General features: G+C 35.9%; 1 protein-coding gene across 2 annotated transcripts in view; it reads right to left on the bottom strand.

The window, feature by feature from the left end:
• The window catches only part of PDPK1 (3-phosphoinositide dependent protein kinase 1), a 68,890-nt gene that overhangs the window by 17,615 nt on the left and 35,357 nt on the right, over window positions 1–15,918 (bottom strand). The window contains exons 14-17 of one of the 2 annotated variants that reach the window (XM_082772761.1): window positions 10,581–10,689; window positions 9,344–9,435; window positions 8,222–8,317; window positions 4,983–5,099 (exon numbers count right to left, since the gene is read on the bottom strand). In XM_082772761.1, coding sequence (XP_082628887.1) covers window positions 4,983–5,099; window positions 8,222–8,317; window positions 9,344–9,435; window positions 10,581–10,689 — 414 coding nt within the window. The remainder of the gene's footprint in view (window positions 1–4,982; window positions 5,100–8,221; window positions 8,318–9,343; window positions 9,436–10,580; window positions 10,690–15,918) is intronic. The other variant, XM_082772760.1, reaches the window with a different exon arrangement.

The following is a 15,918-nucleotide window of genomic DNA, read 5'->3' as shown; positions in this document are numbered from 1 at the left end:
TCTTCAAAACTTCAATGCACTGTACTCTTGTAAATAGTTCTACATATCCACAGCCTATGATGTATTATTTGCGGAGTTATCAATAGGATGCTACACACTTCATCTTAGCTTCAAGATGCATGAACAGCAACAAAGGAGATAGCAGAAAAAGAAACAGTAAAAAATGGTTGCAGATTAGAATTGTAGTGTCAGAAAGTACGCTTAGAAATAAAGCAGTATTGTAGCAAGTCATCTCAGTGTTCCCAGAGTAGGCAGCAACATTTTAAGAAGGATGCTGATAAACTGGAAGGAGTTCTTAAACCTCTGTGTCCCCCTCCACCTTCTTCCCCGCTCAAAACAACACAAACACAGCAAATCACTGCATCTATGTATTACAATGCATAGGAGGAGAATTTTCAGGTTGTTCAGCCTGCTGCTTCTCATGTTTTCTGAAAGGACAAACTTTTTTTTTTTTTGTCAACAGCAGATAAAGTTTTTTATGACCAACAACTTAAGGAAGGAAAAAACTTTCTTAAACTATGAATTTCACAGATTTGTATGATTATTAGATGCATATAAATACACGTATATGTATATATATTTGTCCTCATTGTTTTTGTTCCTTCCATGTGTTGAGTCCCAACAATGCTGTAACTGAGCATAGGAAAATGTAAACATTACATATCACAGAAAATGTATTTGATTGTGATCCATTCATTGATTGCATGGACTAAAGTTCCTGATGCTACTAGGCTGTTAGCTGTAATTAACAAAGTCACAAATGGAGAGCAAGTAATTTTTCTTTTCCATAAATCAAGAGAAGCAGAATTATTTGTATTATACTGCCTAATGTGCCAATATGTGTCCGGGTTTTCCTGAGAAGACATAGAAATAACAAGAAGAAAGTCTCTGTGTCATAAAGCCTGAATTTTAAAATAAAAGATGACAATCAGAAAGGTCAAAGGAAAAAAAATGGCATAAATTGTTTAGCAAAATTCTGGAGAAAGGGAAGGGTGGAAGCTAATGACTTCTGGTACCAAGTGGACAGCCCCTGCCCCACCTAAGGGCATACATCTACAAAACGGGTTTACCACCCTAAAAGCTGAAGGGAAGCCAGATGTGCCTACAAGCAAAGAATCTGATCCACCTAACCCTAAACCATGCAAGGCCACTAGGAAGAAATGGTGAGTCATCGTAATGGGTGACTCCCTGCTACACAGAACAGAGGCATCCATCTGTCAGACAGACTTAACTACAGAGGTTTGCTGTCTGCCAGAGGCCCAGATCCAGGATATTGTGGAGGGAACACCACAGCTAATCCAGCCCTCTGACTACTGCCCCCTGCTTTTACTCCCCATGGGCATAAATGATACTGCCAAGTGAAAATCAAGACTGTATCAAAAGTGACTACAAAGCTCTGTGGGCAACAGTCAACATTAGGGGAGCCCAGGTAGTGTTGTCTTCAATACCGCCAGAGGTAAAAGGGTGTGAGGAGGAAGGCATCCCTAGCATAAGTCAATAATTGGCTATGGAATTGATGTTGGAAACAACATTTTGGGTTCTGTGACCATGGGACCCTGTTTGTGTACCAGCATTTCCCTGGGAGAGATGGAACCCACTTTACTGAGCAAGGTAAAGATCCTTGCACCAAAAAACACAAAGTCAGGCAAAAATGGAAGCATACAGAGGTTGTAAGCAAGGATAGGAATACAGAGACATTATTTGAGCATCCTAGGATGAAATTTGGAAAGCTAAAGCCCTGTAGGAATTGAGCCTGGCCAGGGATGTCAAGGACATCGAGAAGGGCTTCTCTAAGCATACTGGCAACAAAAGGAAGAGTAGGGAAAAATATGAGCCTGCTGCTGAACGAGACAGAGTACCTGGTTACACAGGACAGCGAGGAGGCCGCTGTACTAAATGCCTTCTTTGCCTCAGTTTTCACTAGCAAGTCTGGCCTTCAGCAATCCCAGTCCCGATAGCAAACATGGAAAAGATGACGTGCCTTTCGTGGAAAAGGATTAGACCATGAAATGCAAACTGGACATACACAAGTCCATGGGGCCTGACGGAATTAACCCACGAGGGCTTGGGGTAGCTGACAGGTCTTGGACAGATGACCCAGCTGGAAACCATCTTTGCACAAAAAGGCCTGGGGGACACCAGCCAGGAACATGAGCCAGCTATGTGTCCTTCCTGCAAAGGCCACGTTAAGCGAAGTATTGCCAGCGTGTCAAGGGAAGTGATCTTTCCACTTTCCTCAGCAATAGTGAGGCCAAACCTGGAATACAGTGGTCACCCCAGTACAAGAAAGGCATGGCAATCCTGGAGAGAGCTCAATGAAGGGCCACAAAGATGCTGAAGGGACTGGAGCACCTCTCCTAGCAGGAAAGGCCAAGAGGGCTGGGACTGTTCAGCCTGGAGAAGGGAAGGCTCAAGGGGATCTTACCAATAAAAATGAGAGGCTGCAAAGAGGAAGGAGCCATGCTCTTTTAAGCAGCATCCAATATGAGGACAAGAGACAATGGACACAAACTGAAATGCAGGAAGTTCCATCGAAACATCAGGAAACACTTATTTGCTGTGGAGATGACTGAGCATTGGCAGGTTGCCCAGAGAGGTGTGGAGGTGTCTCCCTCCTTAGGATATTCAGAAGCCATCTGAACATGGTCCTGGGCAACCTGCTCTAGTTGGTCCTGCTTGAGCAAGTGAGTTGCACTAGATGACCTCCAGAGGTCCCTTCCCACCTCAACCATTCTGTGATAAGTAATGGTGGACAGAGACTACCTGATACCTACCCACAGTCAGGCTTGTTTTCAAAGAGAAAAGAGTTAAAGAAGAACTTATGATAAAACTGGCATAGCTGAAAGAATGGGTCAAATCATTCCCACATCAAGTTATTCAATAACAGCAGAAAATATAAGTCTCTCCTTGTCTTAAATTAATGACTGTACACCTAAAAATATCCCTCTGAAATGTAAAATGGTTGGTGCATCACTTTTAGGAACCTTATTTTTGAAGTGAACAAATCTCACGCGTAGCTGAATTGAGACAGATCTCAAAACGTGGTATTTCAATAACTTGTCTATCCTGGTTTAACAATATTGATTCAGATCTATACAACAGATTTACAGGACAAAATCAGCAATAGTATCACCATCAAATATAAACACTACAACTTGCACAAGCAACATACTGCCTACCTCCCTTTCTCTTACTCATATTAACTAACTCTTCTTCATGACTACCAGTTTCCTTCTCTCTGTGGTTGTCTGATTCTCAAAGATCAGTAAAATACACCACAACTATTCTCAAGTTCTATTTTGAATATTCTTCTACTTTGAGTATTACTGCTTCTATTTCAGACTTGGTGAAGTGCTTGTATACTAGAAGGCTTGTCTTGGAAACTTTTTTAATACTAACAGCTGATAGAATGAAAGGAAGTCCTCCCCTCTATTTATTTATTTACAAATTCTGTTCTATGAATGGCCCATACTCCATTTTGAGTTCTACTACGTTCACTCAACTGCCTTCTCAAATTATTTGCAAAAGGCTAAAAAGATATATACACATCAGCCCTTAAGTCAGCACTGATGAATGACTCTAAGACAATAAGCGTATTTATTTCAGACCTCTTGATCAATTTTCAGACTTCAAATCCAGCAGCAAGAAAGGTTTCCTTCCAGATTTTTTTATTAATATTTTTTTATTATTTATTTTAAATCTGCTTAAATTTCTTTACTGCCTTCACCCATCTCCCATTTTATTACAGTGAATTTTACTTTGAGTTCTCAACAACAAACACATGAACAACATCATGCTGCCTGTACCCTATACATCCTTAGCTACACTCAATATTCCTACGCAATTCCAGGAAGTCTGCAAACCTAGTACATTATTCTACATTCCAAATGTTACCTATGCAACTCCAGGAAACAGATATTGCTTAGTACCTTGAACATAGTTTCTGGAATATACTTCAGCAGCAATCCAAGTTTAAAAACTAGAATTGCAAGAATAAGTGTCCATATCATAGGCAAGGTTCTGCTCTTAAGTCTGTCATATTATCTTCATGGTGTTATACTAATATTTCAGACTGAATAACCATACATACAGCAAGGAAAACAACAAAAACTCCAAGTATTTTATTGGAGAAAAATACTAAAGAATACCAGGTTCCTAAATCAATTCACATAACCCACTATGAAACAGAGCACAGCTATGTAGAGAACTTGGAACTGCCTCCGGTATTACTGTCTAGCAAAAAGATCTTGAACACTGGAAAGTAACACAGTGATTAAAAGAGCAGTGACTTGGGAACAAGGGGAGCAGAAAGGATGAGACAGCCTAATAGCAAAACAAAACAAAACAAAAAAAAACAACTCAAGATATTCCTTCCTCTTGATACAAGTTTTAAAACTAACTGCTGCTTTTGTTATCCCCTCAATCCTCCATATTTTTCATCTCTGAAAATTTAATTTTTACTGTTTGAATATATTTCATCCACCTAATAACCAATTATGTTTTGAGATACCAGAAATAAAGGACTCAAGACTCTAAAGTTAACTTGCTATTAGGTATGTGAAATATACTTGAATTGGAAGAATGCCCCTTTTGAAATCAGTGAACACGAAGTTGTATTTACAGGGCTTCTGATAGTTAAATTGTACAACTATTACTTAACAACTATGGACCAAAGGCTGTTAACTTTGGAGGAAGATTTAAGGAAAAAAAAGTTACCTATTAAAATAAGAACTCTTCTTTAGAATAACTTTTAACTCAAGTCTAAATAAACAATTTTTGTTTGCTTTTTTTTTTTTTTAAACAATATGAACATTCATAATGTGCAATGAAATACTGTGAATATAAATAAAAGCCAGTCACAAATACATACAAACTACTATGTGCTGTACACCTAGGAATAAAGTGGAATGATTTGAAAGCAGCAGAAAACGCAAGGAGGCCAAGCATATCAGTGTGAGGGCAAAAAGAACGGTGTGACACACCTCACTGCAGCATTTCTGGAAGCATCTCTCTTCCCCTTTCACTTCCCGTGACACTATCAGCAGATACTCTGACTGCTGGGCCCGGCCACAGCCATACTGGGAACCTATACTGACAAGCTGAAATAACCAATCAGAGCAAAACACAAAAAGAAACCTTTGTAAAGCTGAAGCAATACCATTATCCAAATCACACAAATAACAGATGAGCTCAAATGTGTAGGTAACAATTACTTGCCCCTAGAACAAGTTGCTACCAAGCTAGAAATTTAATTTTAACTTACTGAAAAGTTATGGAGGCAGTTGCAAAGCTGTTTGATATTTCAAGGGAAGTTAAAGGTGTCACTGATCATAAGTTAGAAAACTCTCCATATCATTGTGGTGTAACCAACTATTCTGAAAAACCTAAACAAAGTTTGGCATATTATGAAAGCGAGAGAATCGTTTTCCTGTCATACATGCCAAGTGCAAACAGTAACGTGGATGTAAGACTGGAAGGTGTTATGCAAAGCAACATATCCAAGCCTGTACATTAAAGAACCTCGTCTTGTTCTGAAAATTGTTAAATAAAATATAGCTAAGGAAATATATGAAGTCATCTAGAGGAAAAAAGAAATTAAAAAAAATAAGTATTCTAAACTAGTTTTAGAATAGCCAATTTACAGAAGACCCAAGAAAAGAACTGTAGTGTAAAAAACTGTCTCGTTCCCATGAAGGTTAGTACCATGAGCACTGTTCACAATTGCTAAATGTCTAAAAATTCAGAAGTTCATAACAATCTCAGCAATACTTCACAATTTATTACAAAAAATACTTTATCTTAATAATACATGGCCCATACATTCCTAACCCGTTTAAAGCATGGCCCATCAGCGCACTTGAGAAAGGTGAGAGCTATACATTAAGTGCAAAGAACTAGACAACAACCTCCTATTCACAGTATACTGGAAATCAGCACTGACAAAAGACTCATGTACAGTAAATTTATTTATCCTGTAATTGTTACGTGAATAATTTTGAAGGCAGCTGCTAAATACTGTCCTTCTCATATAGTGAACCTACTGAGGATAGCATTATGGTGACAGACTCAGGTTACATTAATCATTAAAATTTACATGACTTACATGCTGTTGTTGTCTAAAGCCTTTGTATGTGGCAATGTTACATAGCCCAAAGTTTCTCATTATGCAGTAATGCCAAAATGTTATTCTTCTGATTGCCTGAAGAGGTAACAATGGAAGCTAAAAATAATCCACAGACTAACACATTAAAATCACGGAAGTGGGGCAGCACAACTATTAATGCTAGTTTTTTTTGGAATGAAACTGATATATAATTGCGCTTTTCTAGCAGCACTCATTCACTTTCTTTAGAAAAATGCATCAATGCATAAGTTGATAACTCATAAGTGCACCAGTGGTTTAACACTTTCCTATTTGTCACATCCAATTGTATTTTGATAAAAAAGTAGAAATAAAAAAAACAAGTGCTAAAACACATTACATAGGGCACAGAGCACAGGGACTCTCAACCCACAGGAGTATTATTCCTCTGAAAAAGTTGATGATCTCTATACCATCAATGTTAATATATACATAACATGGTAGGTGCCATTACAAGGAGTGCTTCGGAAGGAAGTACACTGCCAAGCAACAAAGATTTATTTAGGAAAAAATACATTACAGAAATGCTACTGTGCATTCAAATCTTCATAATAAAACTGCTTGGATTATACAGAGTATTATAATTATGTTCTAAGTGAAAGATGTCTACTAAAAGCAGGTCTGCCATAAAACCAAAGGAGAGAAGGACCTGGTCTGAGGAATGGAGAAGCTGAATAATAAGGGACCATACAGCTATTGTGTCTATCTACTTCAAACTGTGTGTCCAAGAGAGAGCAGCATGTGGCAAAAGCGAAGTAGGAAGGAAGCTGGATGAAATGAAGGACATAACGTTCAAGAAAACCACTGGAGTTTTCCCAAAATATAAATTCTAAGAGAGATTATAATGGTTCTTTCTGCAGTTGCGCTGCCAAAGCAAAAATACTCCCAAATATAATTTTCACAAAGAACGCAGAATTTTAAGACAGCTAAAAGATATACTATCATTTATTTTGTTAAAAAGAAAAGAATATCTGTTTTGTAGTGAAAGCTAGTTTCTCATGACAAAGAATATCTAAAAAAACTTTGTCAACGCACTGGTCAAAAACCAGCCATGTGAGAGCTTTTTTAGTGAGAGCTTTTTCAAGTGACTTAATACTGAGTTTCTGGCACACCAAATGGATCTTTTAATACTTGAACTGGACAACTGAAGTATAAGAAGCTTTCTCTGTGTTGGTTTAGTTTATTTGATCATGGCGGCTTTCTCTATGATACAGGAGCCTTACACATTTTATTGAATACAAACAAAACATTCTTTTTTAGTTTTGTGTGCTGTATTCTTAAAATGTTCCTTTGTTGTATTATTAGGGGGAGAGTGCACGGGATAAAAAGTTTGTGCTTATATTCCGATCTCTCCTACAGCTCGCACCAGACACTGAAAAAGATGTTGGTTGAGCACTTGGATCTCATTCCAGAGTTAACAGAACCATTGCTTCTGTGCAGTTTAGATATTCTGGTAGGAGAGGAATGTAAAAGATGAAGAGGCCATGCACGTAGTTTCTTATTTCCAGAGATCATCAAAGAGAAAAGAAAAATCATTTTGTAATTTCACATTGTGTTTTCCAATTTACTTATGTACTTTCAAAGTTACTTCTATGCAGTGCAAAGATGGAAAACACATAGCTCATGCCCATCCAGCTTCCCATCTGCACTGGTTAAGTTTTCCCTATTATACATATCAGTCCTTTACCTGAAGAACCACTGCTTTGGCCTAACTAACAGTTATCTCTCAAGCTCATCTCTTTTACCAAATGTCTGCCCTACCATTTCTATAAACTTTCATTAGATTGTTTTGGTTTATTCACCCTGCTGCTGTGTAGACCTCAAAGAGTTACATTTCAAACATGACGTATGTTTTTACAGAAAGTCAGATCAGTTTAACCCCCAGACAGCTACAGCACTTTTGTTCTCTGACAAATATTAATACAAATCAGATTTCAATTTAATCACGTATATTTTTATTAATCCAATTTCTGATAACAATTGCACTTAAAAAGATGCACAGAATTGACTTCCTACTCCTCTTTCACAGAACTAAATTTTTACAAGACTTTGAAATTATATCCTATACGTTTTTGTTACCTGTTCAAATTTCCAGCCATCAGACATTGTGGAGACCATTTGAGTGAGTTCCTCTTCCTGGCACTGCAGCACCCTGTACACATGTTTGACTGGCACCTTTAGGAAGAAATATTAGATGCTCAATACAGCATGGAATTCACTATCTTTGCAACTTTGACTTATTCTTTAGAAATAGTAAGCACCAACCCATTTTTTTGTAGAATTCTCATTTGCTCGGAGTCACCTTGCAGAAGACTCAGTGCTTCATGAATGTTTCAGGGACTGAAAGTGCTACTTAAAAGAGTTATAATAATCTTAAGACTTATCCATAAATAGATGAGCTTCCTACATTGTTCCATGTCGTAGCAAACCACATTAGTCAAAATCAAGGCTAATATTCCACCTTTAACAGATGTCTGACCATACTCAAAAACATCTTTATTTCTCTATCAAACTAACTTCTCCAGAGCAATGAATAACTAAGACCACATTAGGTGAAACCCTGCAGAAAATACTGCTAATTCCACAGCCCAGCTTCAAATTTGGCAACAGTAAGTTTGTAATGTCTCTATGAAGACTCAGCTGAAGGCCAGAGAAGCAGAGTTAAAGAACAATCGCAAACTTGAATACTCTTTACTTAACAGTTTCTCTGTGATATTCATTTAATGAAGAAACATTCATGAGCCGATGTGAGAAGAGGCAGGGTCTCCAAAACTATAGAGGACCACAAATAAAGTAACTTTAGTTCCCATCTTAATCTTCTGTAGCAAACAACATTTGTACGTATACTGTATAAACAGCAGTTACACATCTCATCATATATCTCATATTCAGAGCATTTAAATGTGTATGAGAAAAATAATGCTAGCCAAGGTGTTTTCTAAAATAGCTATTTCCAGAAATATTTTGACAAAGAAATTCCACTATAACTAGACATTTTTGAACAACTGTTGAACAACAGAATTTTAGTTTTTGAATGAGAGCTAGAACTGTTTGCTTGTGCCTTTTGTGAAGGGTACAGCTATCCAATATCTTACTGGGGAAATGAGCAGTCATGGGAGAAAAAAAAAAAAAAAAAAAAAGGAACCACCAATTACTTACTGTATCATAAATAATCAAAAACACACTAGAAAACAGCCTCACCTGTGAGATTTTGCTGTCTCTTTCTCTTATTTTGTCCTTTACCAGTTTTATTAGTGATGTGATATTGTAGAATTCAGCCTCTTCCAGTACACCTAGTATGAGAACATTTTTTGAAAAGAGCATGTAACCAAAGGTTCCAGGTCAAAACCACCACCCAGTTCCTAAGATCTCCAGTTCTGCTACAGAAAACAATTTATTTTTCCCTAGGATCAATTTGTTTACCAGCCTAACTGGTAAACTTTTTCTGGCTTCCTTCAGGCAGATATAACTCATGGTCTAGCTCATTCTGAAAAACTGTCCTAAAAACAATTTAAAAAAAAATGATGCCATTTCATACATAGAATGAGAGGCAGGAAATAAAAACAAACAAACAAGAATAGGATCACAAATACCATTCTACAGCAGTCTGATGGACCACCATAGCTCAAACCCTGTCTCTAGAACACTAAAGAAAAATCCAAATTCTCCCACTGAAAAGCTCTCTTATTACCAGCGTGCAGAAAATTTTTCTTCTTGTCATTTGAGACCTCAGTCCCTGAACAACATCTTTAAGATTCTGACTGCTGTAGCATACTACAGACTGCAACAATTCACATGTTCAAGTCTTACCTGTTGTCTAAACAGGTTGAAATCTTAGTTCAAATTATTTCCTGCTAATTTACTTAGACTCCATTCTCTTCAATCAATTTGTTCACTATCTTATCAACACAGCTTTAGTACTAAAACAGTCATCCTCCATTAGAATAAAATTGATATGAATTGGGGCCAGGAAGCCAGTGGCAGAATTTACTCTTCAACAGCACATTCCACATATCTGAACATTTCAAAACTTCACTCATACTTGGCTTTACATCTTCAGAAGCTTATTTTGCAGCCAATATTCATCTGCTTGAAGAAGACTGAAAACAACTATTTCACACAGTTATACAGGGGGAAAAAAAAAAAAAAAAAAAAAAAACACAAACAAACAAAAACCACCAAGATTGTATGATAAAAGGCATCTCCCCTCATGGCAAAATGTTCTATTTCTAACTGGGAGCAGGGGCTGTGAAACCAGGAATCATGCTTAGAACACTCCAGTAGCAGCAAATACTATAACCACACCAATCAGCTTTGTCTGAAACAGATTGAAATGCTACACTGATTAAGATTTACCATCTACAGGTTCATTACTTTTGGTGGCTTTCAAAGCAGTGAGAATAATGAGAAAGCAACAAGATATTTTGTAATATCCTACCTTCCTCAGCTAGGTCCTTGTTAATAACCAGTTTCCCATGTCTGAGATAGTTCAGCACTGGCCCAAAGTAGGTCGGGTCTCTGTCTATTAAATAGGCACCTGTTTCATCCTATATTAGGAACAAACAAAACAAACAAACAAACAAAAAGGACAGCCAAAAAGGCAAAATGATTTGAATGCCCAAACAGGAATTAATTGTAAGCTCATACTCAGCTTGGTATATGAATAACAAGCTGGTACTCATTTACAGCTACATCACTTAAAGCCGAATTTGTTTAAAACATTAAATGGAAATCAATAATGTAGATGTAAATATATCAGATTGGTCAATCAACTCAATCATGTACTAGACACCTTTCACTGATCAATTCCCACCCCTCTTTATCAAAAGATTATTAAAGCATCAGACCATTGTTACCATGAAAGGTCTAAGCAGTAAGTGAGAACACTGAAAACTAAGGCTAAAAATAATACAGGAACTACCATTTTGTTCGGAAACCTGAAGAACAAAGGCTAGTATTTGAATCTCACTGTAATATAGCTTCCACTCCCCCCCCTTTTGTTTTCAATTAAAAGCAAGCAAACCTACCTCTTCTTTAACCTGAACATTTTGTTCTAAGATCTTTTGTTTCTGTCTTAGCTGAGATGTACAAACATTCACAGGGTACTGAGAACTGCCATGTACCAAGCAAGTGTTGTATGTGCACCTCCAAAAAAAAAAAAAGTATGCTGAAGATGCAGTTCCTACCTACCTCATGCAGACAAAAGAAGGATCAAGATCAACTTACAACTGATGCTTAGTTTACTGATCAGAAAACAGTTCAAGGAATTTTCCTGCTGATATTCTTGACAAAGACAAAGGAGTAAAACTGTTATTTCCTATACAATTTAGAGTCTACGTGTGCACACCTTCTATGCGTGAGTAATGCAATACTGACATAATCTTCTTCCTTAGAGCTCTGGACAGCAAAAAGCGATAACACAGTTGTCTAACAGATACATGTGTCCTTTCTACTAACAAACAGATCACTGACAATATTAGTACTTCAGAACCTAAAGTTTTGCTTCAATATATATATATCCTATAAATATATACTGGAAACTTGAAGCAGCATGCCAAGTACTTTTTTTTAGTTTAGTAATTTTATTTAATATTTGATTAGATTACAGAAAATACTAAAAAGCATTAAATACCATAAATACCAACAATACTAGCTAAATTTGAATCATTCTCACATATATATATATACACACAAAAAAAATCTGCTGATCGAATTCCTAGCATTTAGAAATTCTTGCTGATATGTAAAGGTTTTATGACTGTACTGTAATACCTGAAAACTCTCCCTCTTTAACATTTCTTAAGGTTCTTAAAATGTCTCACTGAAAATGATTGCATGTGTATTTTTAGGCACATGAATTTAGTTTCTAGAAAATGCATTTATCTAACCAGGGCTAGCAGAAAGCTAGACCACAGCCTGAACTACAATAAAAACGAACATCTTTCTATCATTTCACACTAAATGTTTTGCACACTAGAAAGCACTATGATTTTAGAACTAAGTGAGGGATGCTATATTTCACATAAAACTATACAGATGTTTAAGAAAATACTGCTATTATATTAAAATGTGCTGTCAATTAACCAACACACAGAGCAGACAGTGCTTGATGAAGTCCAATCACAGTTCCTTCTGTGACTGAAATTCGTGGTCTCAGACTATGCACCAAACCAGTTGACAGATGAAGTGCGTGAAACAGTATATTTTTAATGATCCACATTTATGTGCATTTACATTACTAAAGCACTTCATGACTGAACAGTCCATAGAAACAACCCTTAGAAATTAAATTAGCTGTCAACTGTATGAGTTACAAACTGAAGAGCATTATTTAATACAGGAACAGAAAACAGCAAATTTGGAAAGGAAGGTTGAAAACCGATAAAAAGAAACACTGCTTTAAAGAAAGAAAAAGAGTCTTTGGTCATCTTTTGCAACTTCCACCTAATGATGGGTCACCAGCAGCCTGCATTACCTGAATTTATCAGCGTAGCATGCACAGCAGAGCATCCCATTAGCACATGTACCAAACATGCTTTACATTTCCAGACAACATCCACTATAAGATATAATTACTTTTGTCTTCTAAGTATTTTTAACCTTTTTCTCATCACCTACAAACTTTTTTTTTTGCATTCTCTCATTCTTCCTTTCACTTATAATTTTCTTTCCTCACCAGTATCAAGTTTTCTTCCTCACCAAATTACCACATAGAATGTATAAAAATGCTTAGTCTTCACACTGATGAATACAAATACTATCCCAACTATAACATAGCATATACAAATAAAGTGCCATTGCACTATTGCCACAGTTTATGAAGTCTGTAATGCATCTTTAAAAAATAACAAAAAGAAGAAAAAGGAACTTCAATGTCTTGTAATTTATGGTATAATAGTCTTTTTTTTTTTTTTTTTTTTTTTTTTTAAGTTGTAAACATCAACAGTTGAAGTTTAAGAACTCCAGCTAAATTCTGTGAGCAATCCAAATTCTGTCAATAAGATCCACTCTATTATATAAATTCCATGCAAAATTATGAATACACTAAACAACTGGCCACCCTGTTACTTAGATCACAGATATGGAGAACATGCATTCATTAACACAATTCCAAAGAAAAAAAAAAAATGAATTCCTTGGACTTTGATCTTACAACTCAGGTTGGTTCAAGTCAGGACACAAAACATAAATGATTCAGTAAAGAATACCGTAACAAAATACAAACGATGCAGATATAAGTGAGGCATAGAATTGACATCTTGAGCATCTTCCTTTAGAAAATGCTTTCTCACTCCTCCATTAGATTGAGCTTCCTGATTATCCCTTCAACATGTACTGAGCACTTGATGTTAAAATCACAAAGAAAAGCTGCTTACACTAGATCTTTAAGGATAATTATGTAAACATAAATCCAATAAAAGCTGATTGTGTAATCATTGGCTCCACCTAGAACTCTGAATATATGGGTCATAAGAGTTCATTCCACACCTTCAGAATATTACTGGGTTTATTTTATTATGTAAGTCAGGGGTGCCTTCATTCACATGCACATGAAAATACATTGTACTCCTATGTAATGGGCGTATTAGACAACCTTCCTACAATAAACAGTTTTACTTTAATGTAAGATAAGAACAAGAATGTGTGCTTCAATTGTGATTTAGGCAGTTAAAATGCATAGCTACAGTTTGTGTAAATATAACTGGTCTTTGGGCTTGATAACTTGAATATTAATAAACTGTATAGTCGCAGCTATGCCACTTCTTTTGCTAACTAGTTAGTTATACTTCTACAACCTTTGAGCAAGTTTGACTCTTCACTGTCGTAAGCAGAGTGAACCCACCTCCCCAAATTTTTTAGATGAATACTGTGCTAAAGTGCTAGACATATCAATATTTTAATAAGGTATCCGTTTTCTTTCCTGTAGATATATTCTACATAAACACATGTTAATGTTTACCATAACAGCAGCTGCAATTCATGTTTCTTCTCTACTCAGTATAATCATATGATCCCACATTTTGACTGAGTAAGAGTTTCATACAAATTTTGCCACTCTTTTTAAGAATATTCAAAACAAACAGTTGTGTTTGTGTATCCAACACAAGAGTGCTAATTAGCCACACAGGTGCTTGTATCTTTATACAATTCTATGATCGTATTACTATCTTCTCTGGAACAAAAGAGAAGGAATTCCTTGTTTGGAATTCCTAGAGATTTTCCACACCTGCTCTCCTTTATGATGATATAATTTAAAAAACAACATTGCTGAGGTACAGTGAAAGCTGCATTTGGTTACCACTCTCCCACTTCAGCGTTTAGTTCAACTGTGTAGCAGAATAAAGTTACAAATAGCATGGAATTTTAGAGAAAGCCTAATAACTAGCTGCTAAATTTTATATATATATATATATATATATATATATATATATATATATATATATATATAACCATGTAATTGAAAATTATATTATTATATATACTTATATATATATATTATATTTATATATATTTATATTTATAAATACATATATTTATTATATATATATTATATATATATATATATATATATATATATATATATATATATATATATATATATATATATATATATATATATATATATATATATATATATATATCAAAGTAGTATCTGTTTCTGTGTGTAGCTAACTGCTGCATATTTGCATTTCATTTTTGTAAGCCTGGCTCTGAGTTTGACTGACACAACACCCTGGGTGAGATGACCAAATCTTGGTTGTCCAGCGTTTAAAATTTTTGTTTAATTTGCCTGGTGGAATGCAGCGAAAAGGCTTGAAAAGGTACAAAGGCAGTGTAGCTCACAATTTTCCTTCTTCCCTAAGAACTAACCCTGAAGTATACCTACTATCCAGCATTCAAGGGGACATGAGACTCAAAATAAGTATGTATTTTCAAAGACTGAAAAATATAGCCCAAAACAATGAAGTGATCATGTATTCCATTCTCAGGCATTTCCAACTTTATAGAGTAGCAGACTAAGGTTCAAAGGAACCATTAAGAATACTTCACCTGATCTTCATATAAAAATTGCATAGGATTCAATTTATTTCCTCTTAAAGTGAAATAAAACCTTTTAAGCAGTAGTGGTGAAACCTAACAATTTTGTGCAAGACATTCCAATAACTACTTACTGCCCCTGTTAAAAATATGTACTTTCTAGTCTGGACGTGTACAGTTTCAAGTTTCATTAGACGGATCTCACAATACCTTTGCTAGACTGAAAAGGCTTCAACTATGAGACTGCTTATCTTCACATATGTACCTCTACACTGAAAAGTTACTCCTTAAGCTCTCTGCTAAAAAAGTTCTGCTCTTCATAACCTTCCCCTATATCATATTTCATCGTGACCGTTTTCCAAGTCCTCCAGGTTTTGAAGTAACCACAAGTTATGGATACCCGTATCAGGTACAGGACTCCAGTATGAACACACACACACACTTGTGTAATGCCATTTAACATACTCCCCGAGAATTGCATTAATATGCTTGTTAAAATGTCAGAAATTTATGTCCAGTTAAGTAACTTCACTGAGGTCAAAACGAGTCTGATGACTTCTCCTTAAATACTTTTCCTGAACAGACACACTCAGAATCTTCACCATCAAGCTCTTGGCTCAACACCACGCTCCAACGTTAATATCTAAAAAAGTGAAATCATTTACATATACTAAGCAAGCGAAAGTTCTGGCAAAGACAGTAATATACGCAGAAACAGAATAATATTTGGCACTAAG

The sequence above is a fragment of the Aythya marila genome, assembly GCF_965140915.1.
Source record: "Aythya marila genome assembly, chromosome: 15".
NCBI classification, from domain to species: Eukaryota; Metazoa; Chordata; class Aves; order Anseriformes; family Anatidae; genus Aythya; species Aythya marila.
This window is presented reverse-complemented; position numbering and strand designations above follow the sequence as displayed.